General features: G+C 48.1%; 1 protein-coding gene across 3 annotated transcripts in view; it reads left to right on the top strand.

Moving 5' to 3' along the window:
• Nucleotides 1-17,091, top strand: part of Wipf2 (WAS/WASL interacting protein family member 2) — a 36,468-nt gene that overhangs the window by 16,682 nt on the left and 2,695 nt on the right. For all 3 annotated transcript variants that reach the window (XM_032912709.1, XM_032912710.1, XM_032912708.1), the window contains 5 exons: nt 2,502-2,633; nt 9,025-9,157; nt 9,830-9,946; nt 10,961-11,617; nt 14,931-15,140. In XM_032912709.1, the coding sequence (XP_032768600.1) occupies nt 2,571-2,633; nt 9,025-9,157; nt 9,830-9,946; nt 10,961-11,617; nt 14,931-15,140 (1,180 nt within the window). In that variant the 5' untranslated portion in view covers nt 2,502-2,570. The remainder of the gene's footprint in view (nt 1-2,501; nt 2,634-9,024; nt 9,158-9,829; nt 9,947-10,960; nt 11,618-14,930; nt 15,141-17,091) is intronic.

Below are 17,091 nucleotides of genomic sequence, written 5' to 3'. Positions count from 1 at the left end.
GAGAGAATGTAGGCCTCGGCCTCCTGAGAATACCCAACTAGGAACTGTTCTTCAGATCGCTGTGTCTTTGAAATAGCCGGCTCTGTTGGACAGCACAGTGGGAGGAGTTGGAGATTTGTCAGTCAAGTTTCTCATCAGTTCTGTTCTCCTGCAACAGTTCCTGGTCTAGAGAACCGTTAGGATTTCTTCTCTTTTCTATCTTTACTGCTGGTCATCGAGAGACTATTGGAAATACTTGTTATTCACAGTGGATCATAGATATCCCTGTAAGGAGTTCAAAACTCGGCCTTCCTGTGGCCTTCTTGCCACGCTAGCTTGACTGTTAAGCTTGGCTTAGTCCACACGGTCTCCATCTTTACTGTGGACTACCGCAAGTCTCCTTGTGCCCCAGCCATAGTTGCTTTGTTCAGAAGCAGTTCCTCTGTGCACTGACGAATTGACCTCTTTGTTTCTTCTTCTTTTTTTTTTTAAAGATATGTTTTTACTTTTGTTTCTGTGTGTCTGTGTGCTGCATGTGGGTGGGTTCCCATGGAGGTCAGAGAGGGCATTGGATCCCCTGGAACTGGAGTTACAGGTTCTTGTGAGCAGCCTGATATGGGAGCTACAAGGGCAGCAAGTGCTCGTGACCTCTGAGCCATCTCTCCAGCCCTTTATTTTCTCTTTCCTACCTGAGTTTAGATTCCTTGTGCCCGGGTTATTCTGGCTTCCATTTTTGGAGATCAAGAAAAGAATTTTCTTGGGACCAAGCTTTGGAGAACTTGATGTTCTTGAGCTCTCCGTTTTATCTTTAGCCAGTGTAATGACTTACATCAGTCAATCTGTCCATCCATCCCTCAGTTCAGTCCTGTATGAACTTAAGCAAATTGTAATGGGCAGATAGCTGTAGGTTTCAAATGCTAAGTGTTTTGTGACCAAGTGTGTAGCTAATTTCTCATGTGGTATTTATTCTCTAATCAAGTCCCATGGGTGTGACTATTCCAAGGTACAGGTGAACTGTGGCCTATTAGTCATATATGGTCACAGCTTGCTCTTGAATGCCTCTCAAACTGAGAATGACTTTATATGTGTGTTTGTACATATGTGCATATACACACATATATATACATATGTGCATATATAGAGAATATATATATCCTAGATATGTGAAAACACACACACACACACACACACACACACACACACACACACTTTCCAAGACAGGGTTTTCTGTATAGCTCTGATTTGTGTACCAGGTTGGCCTTGACCACTGCTTCCCAAATGCTGAGACTAAAGGCCTGGACCACTGCTGCCAGTGACTTTATGTTCTTAAAAGGCTGTTAAAAAAAAAAAAAAAATCAGGAGAATGAGAAGGCAAGCCACAAACTGGAAGAAGATATTTTGTTAGAGACACAGAGCTTTTAAAGCAACAGTAAAATGAAAAGTCTAATTAAAAAAAAAAAAAGTAAGGCTAGCATTTTGAATAGCTCATTGGGCCTGGAGAGAGGATGGCTCAGTGTCATGGTTAAGAGCACTGATTGCGGGGTTGGGGATTTAGCTCAGCTGTAGAGCGCTTGCCTAGCAAGCGCAAGGCCCTGGGTTCGGTCCCCAGCTCCGGGAAAAAAAAAAAAAAGAGCACTGATTGCTCTTCCAGAGGTCCTGAGTTCAATTCCCAGCAACCACATCCAACATTCCCAGCTCACAACCATCTGTAATGAGGTCTGATGCCCTCTTCTGGTGTATCTGAAGATAGCAATAGTGTACTCATTTAAAAAAAAAAACTAAAATAGATAAATCTTTTTGAATAGCTAATTGATAGAACATAGGCTCACTGCACCTTCAAGCCCTGACAACCCCCACCCCCAAGTCAGAGGACTTAAACAGATGCCTCAGCCACGATGATGCACAATGGCAGGTGGGCATATGAAAACATGGTCAACACCAGGCTCCTTGGAAATTGTGAATTAAGCAAGATTGCAAACTGAACAATACATGCTTACTAGCGAGGCCAAGATCCAAACCAACAGCACCAAGTGCTGGCAGAGATGTGGAGCAACAGGAATTCTGTGTTGCTGATGCAAACCCAAAGTTGGTATAGCCATTTGCAGCGTCTTATAGAATCAAACCACACTTGTACTGTATGACCCACCAGCGAAACAGTCACATGGTGGCGAGGTGCGTGCATAGACCGTACCTAGAAACTCTTGGTGCTTCTTGCTCTGTTTTGCTGTGAACCTAAAACTTCTAAAATTGAGTTTTTTTGGTTGTTTTTGTCTTTTAGTTGGGCTGGGAATAGACATCAGTGGTGAAGCCCGTGCTTAGCATGCGTGAGGCCCTGGGTTTGATCCTCAGTACCACAAAACAGAATCATTTATAAAAGGAGTCTGTAAGGTGGCATTTTATAGAGCATTTATGTAGGGGACGAAGTGTTCAGGACCTCTGGTCCTTGTCCATTCCTAGACTTCCTGGGTACTCAGAGCCTCTAATTTTAACGCTGTTCTTTTGAATTCTGGTTTTGTTTATAGGTCTATGAATGACCTAAAGCTGCAACTAAAGACGGAGAGAGAACGGTGCCAACTGGGAGCAGGGCAAGCATGCCAATTCCTCCTCCCCCCCCACCCCCGCCTGGTCCTCCCCCACCTCCCACCTTCAATCAGGTAGGTAACCTCTCCACTGGGTTATCTTCAAACCTCTAAGTAAATTGGTGGGCTTCTCGTACTGTTCTCTTCTTTTTCTTTTCAGCCTTCTTTGTTTAAAACTTCTAAATTTTCTTACCTAACTGCTCTTTCACTGTGAGCTTGCTTTTTGCTGTGTTTACTTTTCTTTTATATACTTGACACGGATGAGTGTTTTGCCTGCTTGTATGTATATGTGCCACGTGCGTGCCCGGTGCCCAGGAGGTGGAAGTGAGCCTTGGGATCCTCAGGAATGGAGTTACAGCAGCTGTGGAACCTGGGTCCTCTGCAAGATCAACAGTGTTCTTTTTTTTTTTTTTCTTTTTTTCGGAGCTGGGGACCAAACCCAGGGCCTTGCGCTTGCTAGGCAAGTGCTCTACCACTGAGCTAAATCCCCAACCCCTGATCAGCAGTGTTCTTAATCACTGAGCCATCTCTCCAGCACTTACCCTCTTGTGGTTTTGTTTTTTGTTTGTTACAACAAAATCTTGCTATGTAGTCCAGGCTGGCCTTGTATTTGCCTCATTTCTCTTAACTGCTGGGATTACAGACATAAAATAACCATATCTACTAATTGTTTTAAATACCATCTATACTTTTAATATGTATTTAAATTTTAACTAAAATTTTTCTCCTCGGATTTTGAGACAGGATCTTACTATGTGACAGGCCTAGAGCTTACTAGCCTGTAACTTGCAGTGTGATCCTCTTTTCTCTGCCTTGTGGATTGTAGGCCTGAGCATCTGCCCAGCTGCATCCTGGATTCCTGTCGCATTCGTAGACACATTTAATAGCAGGCAATGTAGATAGAGAACAAGCCTGTCTGCCTCAGCAGGTTTACATTTCTGAGCAGTCCCCATAACTATCTATTTTATAAATAGGTTAGTCTCAGTTGGGCGGTGGTAGCACACACCTTTAATCCCAGCGTTTGGAAGTGAGAGGCAAGTGGATCCCTGAGTTCAAGGCCAGCCCTGGACTACTGAGCAAGTCCCAGGACAGCCAGGGGCTACATAGCGAAATCCTGTTACCAAAACCAACCAACCAAAAACATAACAAAAATGGAATAGGTTAGCCTCCTTTCTCTGGCGTTCTTGAGAGAGGGATGAGGATCTGAGGAGGTAGTTTTCTGCTATATTTCATCTTTCCTGCGCCCAGTCAGTTCAGTACAGTTTTTAAAATTGTTTTCTTTTATATGTGGGTGATTTGCCTGCATGTATTTGTGAACCATGTGAATGCCTAGTGTCCTAGGAGCCAGAAGAGGCTGTCAGGTCCTGAACTGGAGTACAGACAATGATGAGCTGTGAGTGCTGGGAATTGAACCTAGGTCCTATAGAAGAGCAGCCAGTACCCTCAACCATTGATCCATCTCTTTAGCTCCTTGGGTTTTTGTTTTGTTTTGTTTGAGCCAGGGCACACTGTGTAGACCTGGCTGGCCTGGAACTCAGAGATCTGCCTGCCTTTGCCTCCCCAGTTTTGGGATTAAAGGCGTACACCACCATGCTCAACCTTTGTTGGTTTGGGCTTAAGACAGGGTCTGACTGAGCAGCCCAAGCTGGCCTGAATGTAACTAGTCCTCCTGGCTCAGCCTTGACCATCCCCAGCTTTCATCTGAACAGTTTTTGCATTTTTCCTCTCTGTGCCAAGCACTGTAGAGTACTGAGCGGTGGTCCTGTTGTCATGAACATGTCATGTTGTCAACAGTTGTAAACTGTACTAACTTAATAGGTAAACTATATTGACTCTTAGCCTGCTTTCTTAATAAATTAAAAAACATACAGATTATACGTATGAGTGGTTTTGCTTGCCTTTGACAGCATGTATGCCTGGTGTCTTCTGAGGAGACCATAGGAGAATGTCAGATTTGGAGCAGGAGTTACAAGTGGTTGTCAGTTGACTGATGTGGGTGTTGGGAACTGAACTCAGGTCCTCTGTAAAAGGAACAAATGTTCTTAAATCTCTGAGCCATTTCTTCAGACCCTGCATCCTTTTTAATCTTAACTGTTGCTGAAAATTTTAAATATCTGCTTCCTGTTTAATTTCTTTTGTAAAGTACGGTCATGTCCTTGGATTATAACTGTCGGTTTGTGTCTTATTTAGAGTTTCCATTGCTGAGAAGAGACACCATGACTAAGGCAACTTTTATAAGGGACATTTAATTGGGGCTGGCTTATAGGTTCCATTATCATCATGGCAGGAAGCAGGGCAGTGTCCAGGCAGACATCATGCTGGAGAAGGAGCCGAGAGCTCTGCATGAACTGAATGAAGGCAGTCAGGAGATTGACATCCTTAGGCAGCTAGGAACTCTCTCAAAGCCTACTCCCACAGTGACACACCTTCTCCTTCAACAGCACCACACCTAATCCAACAGGGCCACACCTCCTAACAGTGCCACTCCCTGGACCAAGCATATTGAAACCACCAGTTTGTAAAACATCTTTATATGTTAAGGTTCTGTAGAGCCCAGGCTTTCCCTGTGCTTTAGTTGTGTTAGAAACCGTGAGCCTTTGTGCATAGTTACACTTGTATCTCAGGCTGGACTTGAACTCCAGATCCTGATGTCTCAGCCGGCTAAGGTTATCTGCGGTGTGTGCTATCGTATCCAGTTTTAGAATGGTTTTGATTTCTAATGATTTACAGAAAGGTTCATTAAGAGCTTGGAAAGCCCTACTGGGTGTGGGCTGGTAGAATGGCTCAGAATGCGTGGCAGCCTAAGTCTGGTCCCATGGTAGAGGGAGAGAATTGACTCATGAAAGTTGTCTTTGACCTTCATACATGAGCACATGCATGTGAGTGCACATGTATGTGCACACACAGAGACACAAATGGAATAATTGAAAAAAAAATCTCGGGCTGGGGATTTAGCTCAGTGGTAGAGCGCTTGCCTAGCAAGCGCAAGGCCCTGGGTTCGGTCCCCAGCTCCGAAAAACAGAAAAAAGAAAAAAAAAAAATCTCTGCATTTAATGAGTGGTGTTAAGATTTAACAGATGGGGCTGGAGAGATGGCTTAGTGGTTAAGAGCACTGTCTGCTCTTCCAGAGGTCCTGAGTTCAAATCCCAGCAACCACATGGTGGCTCACAACCACCCGTAATGGGGATCTGATGTCCTCTTCTGGTGTGTCTGAAGACAGCTGTAGTGTGCTCACATACATTAAATGAATAGATAAATAAAATATATTTTAAGATTTAACAGATGGACTGGGGCTATAGCTCAGTGGTGGAGCACTTGACTAGGCTGCACAGTGTCCCCAGCACACACACACACACACACACACACACACACACACACACACACACACACACACCCCAACCACAACGTGTGGGTTACATTTTAGCTATGTGTAGGATATTCATTTGGGGATGTATTGTATCTGCTGCTGTGCATGTGAAGCTGAGGTCAGACATAAGGGTGAGATGGAAAACTGGGAGGGTTGGGGAGACAGGTCCCAGTCAGTGAAGTGCTCACATCACAAGCAGCAGGGCTTCAATTTACTCTAGCACTCCTGTTTAAAGAAAAAAGAAGCTGAGTGTAGCAGGAGGTAGGGGTGAGTGGTCTCTGAGTGCAGCAGGAGGTAGGGGTGAGTGGTCTCTGAGTGCAGCAGGAGGTAGGGGTGAGTGGTCTCTGAGTGCAGCAGGAGGTAGGGGTGAGTGGTCTCTGAGTGCAGCAGGAGGTAGGGGTGAGTGGTCTCTGAGTGCAGCAGGAGGTAGGGGTGAGTGGTCTCTGAGTGCAGCAGGAGGTAGAGGTGAGTGGTCTCTGAGTGCAGCAGGAGGTAGGGGTGAGTGGTCTCTGAGTGCAGCAGGAGGTAGGGGTGAGTGGTCTCTGAGTGCAGCAGGAGGGGGGGTGAGTGGTCTCTGAGTGCAGCAGGAGGTAGGGGTGAGTGGTCTCTGAGTGCAGCAGGAGGTAGGGGTGAGTGGTCTCTGAGTGCAGCAGGAGGAGGGGTGAGTGGCCTCTGGTGCAGCAGGAGGTAGGGGTGGTGGCCTCTGGGTGCAGCAGGAGGTAGGGGTGAGGGCCTCTGAGTGCAGCAGGAGGTAGGGGTGAGTGGTCTCTGAGTGCAGCAGGAGGTAGGGGTGAGTGGTCTCTGAGTGCAGCAGGAGGTAGAGGTGAGTGGTCTCTGAGTGCAGCAGGAGGTAGGGGTGAGTGGTCTCTGAGTGCAGCAGGATGTAGGGGTGAGTGGCCGCTGAGTGCAGCAGGAGGTAGGGGTGAGTGGTCTCTGAGTGCAGCAGGAGGTAGGGGTGAGTGGTCTCTGAGTGCAGCAGGAGGTAGAGGTGAGTGGTCTCTGAGTGCAGCAGGAGGTAGGGGTGAGTGGTCTCTGAGTGCAGCAGGAGGTAGGGGTGAGTGGTCTCTGAGTGCAGCAGGAGGTAGGGGTGAGTGGTCTCTGAGTGCAGCAGGAGGTAGGGGTGAGTGGTCTCTGAGTGCAGCAGGAGGTAGGGGTGAGTGGTCTCTGAGTGCAGCAGGAGGTAGGGGTGAGTGGTCTCTGAGTGCAGCAGGAGGTAGGGGTGAGTGGTCTCTGAGTGCAGCAGGAGGTAGAGGTGAGTGGTCTCTGAGTGCAGCAGGAGGTAGAGGTGAGTGGTCTCTGAGTGCAGCAGGAGGTAGGGGTGAGTGGTCTCTGAGTGCAGCAGGAGGTAGAGGTGAGTGGTCTCTGAGTGCAGCAGGAGGTAGGGGTGAGGTGAGTGGTCTCTGAGTGCAGCAGGAGGTAGGGGTGAGTGGTCTCTGAGTGCAGCAGGAGGTAGAGGTGAGTGGTCTCTGAGTGCAGACCAGTCAAAGCTGTGTATGAGACTTGGTCTCAGAACTAGAATGCAGCACAAACATTACCAAAACGAAGTGGAGAGCATTTGAGGAAGACATGACATCAACCTCTGGTCTCCGTATGCATGTGCGCACACGTACATACACAGGAATGTGTCTGCCCATAGTGTGCAAACCATGATGGGCTTTGTTCATTAACATGTAGATGGAGGCTAAGGATGGCACTTGGGGAAGTGACGTAAGAGAAAGATGCAGAGGGTTGAAAGAGGCAGGAACTCTGAGGCAATCACATCATCTTAGTCAGGGTTTGTATTTCTGCACAAAATATGACCAAAAAGCAAGTTGGGGAGGAAAGGGTTTATTCAGCTTACACTTCCACATTGCTGTTCATCACCAAAGGAAGTCAGGATAGGAGATCACACAGGCTGGAACCTGGAGGCAGGAGCTGATGCAGAGGCCATGGAGGGATGCTGCTTACTGGCTTGCTCAGCTTGCTTTCTTATAGAACCTGGGACTATCAGCCTACGGATGGCCCTACCCACGATTGGCCCTCCCACCCTTGACCACTAATGGAGACAATATCTTACAGCTGCATCTCTTGGAGGCATTTCCTCAAGCGAGGCTCCTTTCTCTGTGGTGACTCCAGCTCGTGTCAGGTTGGCAGACAAAACCAGCTGGTGCAAGCATGTAGAACTACGCTCAGGTTTGACAGGTGTAGACAGCTGTTGATGCAGAAGCCTGGTGACCCAAGTTCAGACTCCAGAACCCAAAGTGGAAGGGAAGAACCAGCCCCAGAAAGCTCTCCTCTGACTTCTGCATGTTCAGAGGGGCACACACAGTAGTGACTAATAACATTTTAAAGTTTAAAAAATTATCACACCCTTAATCCCAGCAGTCCAGAGGCAGAGGCAGGGCAATCTCTTGACATCAAGGCCAGCCTGGTCTACAGAGAGTATTCCAGATCAACCAGAGCTACACAGAGAAACCCTGTCTTGATAAGCCAAAATAAATAATAAATACATTTAAAAAAAACAGAAACCAAAAAAAGTTTGAGAAATTGACTCAGAGTATGCTAACCATGGGCCTCAGCTTCCCGTGATTTCCTCAATAGGGTAGGGCTGCCAGTATCTGCTTTAAACATTGTATAGAAGACAGAGTAGTAGAGCGGTGACAGGTCATGCTGGGATACAATTCTGCAGTCAGGGTGGGGGTGGGGATTCTTTTTACCGATTACTAATCGCATGACCACCGTGGGAAACTATTCAGCTTCTGATCCACACTTTCAGTATGGATAGTGGTACTCACGCCTCTCTCAGGGTGTCTCCGGTTTCAGATGAGGTCATCTGAGTAGTACTTAGCACAGTATTTGAGGCATAGTGGGTGCTCAGAGAAACCCTATGCTGGTGATAGTGTTCTGTTAGCATGTCCGAGATGTGCACTCATAGTTAGTCTTGGCCTCCTCTCAGAAGTGGTGAGTTGGAAGCGGGGAGCCGAAAAGGGTGGCCGCACCACACCCACCAGTACTGCTGCTCGGCACAGGTGTCTGTGCTGCACTGGCCTAAGTCACTTATTCCAAGCTTGTGATAGAAAGAGGTCTTCAGGGTAACCTCAACATTTCTTCTTCCTCCAGGCAAACACAGAACAGCCCAAACTCAGTAGAGATGAGCAGCGGAATCGAGGCGCCCTCTTACAAGACATCTGCAAAGGGACCAAACTGAAGAAGGTGACCAACATTAATGATCGGAGTGCTCCTGTCATCGAGAGTGAGTCTGAGCTTTTTTCCTAAGGTGGAGTCAGGAGCCAGGCTTGGAAGACATCTCTGGTCCATCTTGTTTATTGTAGTCTCTCGAGTGGGAAAATGGTGTCCTGGGTATCTTGACTTTCCTTCCAGTTGCAGAGTTGAATACCATGAAGTTCTTCCTAACTCAGAGTTAAAAGCCCTCGCCTGCTGGAGTGTTTGTCAGGGCACATCCTTGGCTATTCCCTCAGGAGACCACCACATTCCTGGAAGCTTCTTGGCTGAAACCAAGGATGGTTCTCTGATTGCTATTCATGTCCATTCTTGCAGGTGCAGCAGAGTTTGCTCACATTTCATCCCCCTGAGCCACTAGCTGTTCAGGAAAGAGCCCAGGGAGCTCTGCTGAGCGTATCTTTAATTGAGTTGTTTTCTTGCCCCTTAAAGATGGTCCCTTTGTCCCTTTGTCCTTTCATTTTGCTTGTTTGTCTTACTAATCCTCACGTGGAGGTGTGCAGCTCTAAGGCCTACATGGTCTTGGGTTGTCTGTGTGTTTGGTGGTGCTGTACTGTGCACTGTTTTGCTGCTTCTTGATAGAAGGGCAAAGATAAGGTTGGTACGCATGTAAATGAACGCCTCGATAGAGGGATGGTCACCAGCTCAGAGCATGTGACATAAAACCCTCACCTATGTCTTCCAGAGCCCAAAGGGAGCGGTGGTGGCTACGGCCCTGGAGCTGCTGCTTTACAGCCCAAGGGAGGTCTCTTTCAAGGAGGTGTGCCGAAGCTCCGCCCTGTGGGAGCCAAGGATGCTCCAGGTATCTCAGAAAACGGTCTCCCAACTATACGTTTTTGACTTGTTCCAAGTGTACCTTAGGATGAGGCCTAGGGTTGAGGGTAGGAGGAAGAAGAAATGAGAGTAGTTCCACAGGAAAGCAAAGCTGAGGGGTAAATTAAAATGTGTTTAACTTGGGTAAGGAAAAGGGGAGCTGGTGGTGTGGTGCATGACTGCAGTCCTCCTTGGGAGGCTGAGGCAGGAGAATCCCAAGTTTGAGGGCAGCCTGAACCCAAGAGTGAGAGCAGGCTTAGAGAAACAAAGCAGATTTCAGTGCCGAGTTGTAGCCCAGTGAGGTGAAGGCTTGCCATTGTGTGTGGAGACCTGCAGAGGCCAGGCTAGGTGTAATCCCAGTGCTGGGGAGCGAGAGGCAGGACAGTCTCAGACACTCAGGATCATCCTTGGCTACAGCCTCAGTTACACGAGACCTGTCTCTAAACCCATAAATACATTCAGAATATTTACACACACACAGAGGTATACACACAGAGAATAGACTTATTATTTGGCCCTTAAGAAAGAAATTAATGTTTTGTGAAAACACAGATAGACTCAAAGGACCTCTGTCACGTGAAATAAGGAACAGAAAGACAAGTCAGTCTGGCCTGGTAGTGTACACCTTTAATCCTAGAACTCGGGAGGCAGAGGTGGGCAGATCTCTGACTTTGAGGCCAGCCTGGTCTACAGAGAGTTCCAGGAGCCAGGGCTACACAGAACTACGCCCTGCTCCCCAAAAAGGGTAAAATAAATATATGTAATTCAATTTAAATGTGCTCAAGCTTATGTCAGCAGTGTTTATTACAGGTTCCCAATCTGTTTATACGGACTAGAACTCAGAGTTCAGGCTACAGGTAATAGCTCAGCAAGTGGGGGCCTTGCTTAGCTCTGGGTTAGATCCCAGGGCCACAGGAAAGCAAACACTGAGGAGGCTGGGTCAGCTAGGGACCCGACTGACAGGCTCCGCCTCTTCACACAGTGTTGTCTGCTGTGTTTGCAGAGACCCCAGCTGGTAAGCCCGCCCTGCAGGTACCCAGTTCTCGAGCTGCTGCTCCAAGGCCTCCGGTGTCTGCAGCCAGTGGGCGACCTCACGATGATAGCGACAGCAGCCGAGCCTCCCTCCCAGAACTGCCCCGGATGCAGAGACCCTCTTTACCGGACCTCTCTCGGCCTAACACCACCAGTGGCACCGGAATGAAGCACAGCTCCTCTGCACCTCCCCCGCCCCCTCCAGGCCGGCGTGCCAACGCGCCCCCTACCCCTCTGCCTCTGCACAGCAACAAAGCCCAAGCCTACAACAGGGAGAAGCCGTTGCCTCCAACACCTGGGCAGAGGGTGCACCCGGGTCGAGAAGGACATCCTGCCCCACCCCCTGTAAAGCCGCCTCCTTCCCCTGTGAACGTCAGAACAGGACCCAGTGGCCAGTCTCTGGCTCCTCCCCCACCGCCTTACCGCCAGCCTCCTGGGGTCCCCAATGGGCCCTCAAGCCCCACCAATGAGTCAGCCCCGGAGCTGCCACAGAGACACAATTCTTTGCATAGGAAAACGCCAGGGCCTGTCCGAGGCCTTGCACCTCCCCCGCCCACCTCAGCCACCCCCTCTTTGCTGAGTAACAGGCCACCTCCCCCAGCCCGAGACCCTCCCAGCAGGGGAGCAGGTGAGTGCTTGGAAGCCCTTTTTGTCTTTTTGCTTGCTCTCAGAATGTCTCTGCAGTGACTAGGGAGAATAAGAACTCAAGTGTTTTAGTGGATGCCTTTTTATGTGCTGGCGATGGTTAGGGAAAAGAGAAAGAAGAACTTGTTGTGGACAGCCTAGTACATACCTAAAATAATGCTATGTTTTGAACTGGGGGAGAAGTTAGAATGAGATGCCAGTGTGAAAAGACCTGAAGTAGGAACACTTGGGACAGCAGGGAGGTCACCATAAAGTGAGGGAAGGATAGTAGGAGTGAAAGTGGGGCGCTAGTTCTCCCTAGAACAGCGCGTGGGGTTTTGTGAAGACTTGAGCTGAGCCAGTCCCACACCCAATGGATTGTTTTGGTTTTGAGACAAAGTCTCTATGTGTGTCCTTGGCTGGCCTGGAGCTCATAGAGATCCACCTGCCTCTGCCTCCAGAATGCTGGGATTAAAGGTGTGCACACATAGTTCTAAATACATTTTAATTAATAATAGTAAAAACAAAACAAAACACCCGTATGCTTGGTGGTTGGAGAGATGGCTCCATGGTTATGAGCACCCGCTCTTCAGAGCACCAGGGTTAGTTTCTTAGCACCACAGGCTGGCTCTCAATTGTGTGTGACTTCAATTTCAGGAAATCTGGTGCCCTCTTCTGGTCTCTGAGGGCATCAGGCACACGTGATGTACAGGAATCAATGTAAGCAAAGCACTCACGTATACATAAAATATTAAATATTAAAAGGCAAAGCAAAAGCCATGAGCTTGGTAGAGTGATAGAAAAACTCCAAGATGAAGGGCGTGGTCCTCTGTGCGGGTGCGCAGACAGAGCGGTTGGACCCTGAGAACTGACTGTCCGAGTGACGGGGACCCTGCTGTGCAGCATCAGTGCAGAGTGGTAGGTGAAGGAAGAAGCAAATTGGAGTGGCTCGAGAAATAAGGAATGGGGGCAGGGAAAAAAGAAATAAGGAATGGGTCTCAGCCAGGTTGGGGGTGGAAGCAGGAGGCTGGCTTGAGCCACAGGAGTTGAGTCCAGCCTGGACAACATAGGGAGACTGTGACCCACATGAGAAAAAGCCATTTCAGAAAGCAGCACAGGAGCCTCAGTGAAGGCCTAGTTGATGTGTCTGTGCACACACATAGAGTGGCTGCCAGGGCACTTGCTGCTCTCCCTGAGGGCCTGGGCTTGGTTCCCAGCACCCATATCACACAGCTCACAGCCTCCTGTAACTGCACTTCCAGAGGACCTGATGCCCTCCTCTGGCCTCCATGAGCATCTGTACATAAAAATGCATATACAAATGTGTAGGCACAGACACATGCATAACAAAAACTAAATACAAATTAAAAATAAGCCAGGCCTAGTGTCGTTTTCCAGCATTTGAGAGGCAGGAGGAGCTCTGAATTTGAGACCGGCCTGGTCTAAAAGTGAGTTCCAAGATAGCCAGGGCATTACAGAGGGAAACCCTGTCTCACAAAACAAAACGGGAGTTAGTGAAAAGGCCATTGTGCTGCTCTGTTGCCTGGTTAGGATGACATAGATGTGTGCTCTCCCCAGCAGTCTTTTAGGGGGTACCCCAGACAATAACCTGATACACTGGTGATGTGCTGTTTCCCTGCGTATAGCATAGCATAAGGTAGCTCAGGATTCTGTGAAGTTCAGGTTTAAAAGAAAAAAGCTGCACCCAGTGGGTAGGGGTACAGCTAGAGAGATGGCTCAGTAGTTAAGAGTGCTGGGTGTTCTTCCCGAGGACCCAGGTTCAGTTCCCTGAACCCACATAGCGGCTCATAATCCTCTGTAATTTCCAGTTCTGGGGGAAACTGGAAAACGCTGTTCTGACCTCTGCTGGCACCAGGCATGCACATAGTTCACACACACACATGCAGGCAAGCATGTATACACATAAAATATAAAATAAAAAAATTAAAGCTTTTAACCTAAGAGTTTTTAAAGAACGTAAAGTCAGCAAACCCCATAACTTCCTAATCCCATTCTCTAGTAAGAGCAGAGAAAAAGTGACGTGTGTCCAGGTGAGACGGTTCAGGTGTCTGCACACTTCCTGCTTTTCACATCCTAGGAGTCGTATTCCGTCTGTTAGCTGTGAGCAGTGTGAACCAAGAAGAGGCTTCAGCCTGCTGCCCCATCAGGAGCCAGAGCAGCAGTGCTGCAGACGCCCACATCTTCTGAATGGTGTCTGTATTGTTGTGTGACATGGGGCAAACCTCTTGGTTTTCTTGAGTTTGTTTTTTGTTTATAAGCTAGGAGGAGCGTATGAAATGAGTGCACTGGTAATGATCAACTTGCTGTACGGAGAGGGTTGTCTAAGCGGTTGGTTCATGGACTTACTCTACTAAGTCACATTAGGACAGTATCACATGATGATACATATTTGTTTCTGTGGAGGCGGAGCAGGAAGTAGCAAGTTCCAGACCAGCCTGGGCTGCGTAGCAAGTCTGAGTCAAGCCTAGACAAAGATAAGATCTGTTGCTGGGTCATGGTGGTGCGAGCCTTTAACCCCAGCACCCTGGTGGGGGAGACAAGAGATAGGAGATTCTTGAGTTCAAGACCAGCCTGGTTTACAGAGTTCCAGGACAGCCAGGATTACACAGAAAAACCCTGTCTCAGGGGATAAAAAAGAAAGAAACAAAGAAGAGATCCATCTTAAAAATGCAAAAACCATAACAAAACCCCAATAGACCAAAACTAAACAAACAGATTGGGTGGGCAGCCGCAGCTCTGGATGCGAAGGTAACTGGAGACTTACCTTGCCACTCAAGGCTCCTTAGAGCCTGGATCTCTCTCTTATTTTCAGTTCTTTTTTTTTTTTTCGGAGCTGGGGACCGAACCCAGGGCCTTGCGCTTCCTAGGCAAGCGCTCTACCACTGAGCTAAATCCCTAATCCCTCTCTCTTATTTTCTATGATTTTTTTTGCTTGTTTTGTTCTTTGAGACAGGGTTTCTCTGTGTAGCCCTGTCTGTCCTGGAGCTCTCTGTAGACCAGGCTGGCCTTGAAGTCATAGATCCACCTGCCTCTGCCTCCCCAGTGCTGTAAAGGCACGTGCCTCCACTCACTGCCTGGCAATGTATGTTTTTATAGTCAGTGTATAATGATAGATTTATTTTAGATTTAATCATTGCAACGTTGCTGTGCATCTGTCTGCGTCATTGGGCATTTCTCAAACCCGCTCCTTCGCTAATGCCCCCAGACTGCTTTCTTATCTTAGCTCCTGTCTCTCAGACCTTTTCTTCCTTGGCCAGCTCCAGCCCAAGCCTAACCGTTTTGGATTTTAATTGCAGCCCCTCCACCCCCACCGCCCATGATCCGAAATGGTGCCAGGGATGCTCCTCCTCCCCCACCACCTTACCGGATGCATGGGTCAGAACCCCCAAGCAGAGGGAAGCCTCCACCTCCACCCTCCAGGACACCAGCTGGGCCGCCCCCTCCTCCACCACCACCCTTGAGGAATGGCCACAGAGACTCCATCACCACTGTCCGCTCCTTCCTGGGTAAGTAGTTAGTGATTTTGTCTACTAGTTCTGGTGGTGACTTCGCTGATTCCTGTGCCTTAGCCTCCAGGTTGCCCGAGGAGATGGAGAATGCCCAGAGCAGTACCCTTCGGTCACAACAGGTCCTCTCCAGACTTTCTGTTGATGTCCTTTTCCTTACATGAACAGATTGAAGTCAAGTCATCAGGGGTCATGCTCATTCATTCGAAAGCTGCTCTCAGGTCCCCACTCTCAGGTCTGGTTCATATATGTCCTAGAGTTATCTATCCAAGAGGGGATACTGGTTATTTAAAGTCAAGAGGCTCAGGACGAAGCTCCATGGTACAGCACTACCTACTGTGTGCAAGGTTCTGGGTTCAATCCCTCGCACTACAGAGAAGCACAGAAAGCTAACTGCGCCTGGCTTACCGAGGCCTCAGTTCGAGCCCCAGCACTACAAAAGCAAAATAGAAGAAAAAGCAGCCAGTCCTGAGTTGTTGGAGGAAGTATTTCATCTCTTTGGACTCCACTTTTCCTATGTACAGAACCAGGAAATGACTAGACACTAGCGAATCGGGTCACCTTTCCGAGTTATGACTGTTGAGGACTCTACTTAAGTAGAGAGGTCACCTCATGAGTTCAGCACTTCACTGTCTGGAATGACGCCACAAGAGAAGATGTGCAGAGGGGTTGTCAGGCTCTGTTGAAGACTTTTAGAACAGACCGTGAAGTTTCCTGTGACTCTCCATACTGGACGTTCTTGAATGGGTTCCTCCATTGCTACCCGCCAGCACATTCTAGACAGTTTTTAACAGATATACCAGGGTTTGGCTTTGAACATACATCCACATTGCAGAAATCTTTAAAATGTAGAAGGGCATGGTGCACATGTCTATAATACCAACACACGGGGTTAGCTGAGTCAGGAGAATCCTAGATTTCACAACTAGCCTGCAATCATAGCAAGAACCAATCTAAACAAACAAACTGGAAGCTTTGAAGCGGAAAAGGAACTCTTTTTTTTTTTTTAAGATTTTTTTTTTCTTTTTTCTTTTTTTCGGAGCTGGGGACCAAACCCAGGGCCTTGCGCTTGCTAGGCAAGCGCTCTACCACTGAGCTAAATCCCCAACCGCTATTTATTTATTTTATATGAGTACACTGTAGCTGTCTTCAGACACACCAGAAGGAGGGCATCAGATCTCATTACAGATGGTTGTGAGCCACCGTGTGGTTGCTGGGAACTGAACTCAGGACCTCTGGAAGAGCAGTCAGTGCTCTTAACCGCTGAGCCATCTCTCCAGCCCTGGAGCTCTTCCAGTTTGAACAAGCTGTATCCATAGGACTTTTGAATCTTGTGAAGGCTCCTAGAATGTGGGGTGGAGCAGGACAAGGCTGTGTGAAATGTATTGCAGAGCAGTATAGAGTAACCTTGGCTGGAGGACAGCTTTGTGGTAGAAACTCACCAGCTAGAGACACATATTCCCATTTGAAGTTAATTTAATTGTAAATTTAGTTCAGTTCATTTCCATGACATCTTTTCAGCCCACCATGTTTCTAGAACAAAGTGACACTTCTTTCTGCCAGCACGCACACGCACACGCACACGCTAGCTCCTTTTCGATGGTGTCTGAATTTGGGGGGAGAGAAGTGAAGAATGAGCTTAAAACGCCTTTCGCTTAGGAGTTTTAAAAGGGCTGGTGCTGGGTCTGGTCATGGTGGCGCACACCTCTATCCCAGCACTCGGGAGGCAGAGGCAAGCTGAGCTCTCCAGTTTTGAGGCCAGCCTGGTCTGCACAGGTCCAGACTAGCCAGGTCTACAGAGTGAGGCCCTATCTTTAAGACAGACAAACAACAACAATAATAAATGGTTGGGGTTACTGCTGCTGTTAAGAAACACCATGACCAAAAAACAAGCTGGGGAGAAAGGGGCTATTTGGATCGCTTTTCCAAATCGCTATTTATCATTGAAGGA

This window comes from Rattus rattus, chromosome 9 (assembly GCF_011064425.1).
Source record: "Rattus rattus isolate New Zealand chromosome 9, Rrattus_CSIRO_v1, whole genome shotgun sequence".
NCBI lineage: Eukaryota > Metazoa > Chordata > Mammalia > Rodentia > Muridae > Rattus > Rattus rattus.
Note: the sequence above shows the minus strand (reverse complement) of the source record. Positions and strands in the feature narration are given on the sequence as shown.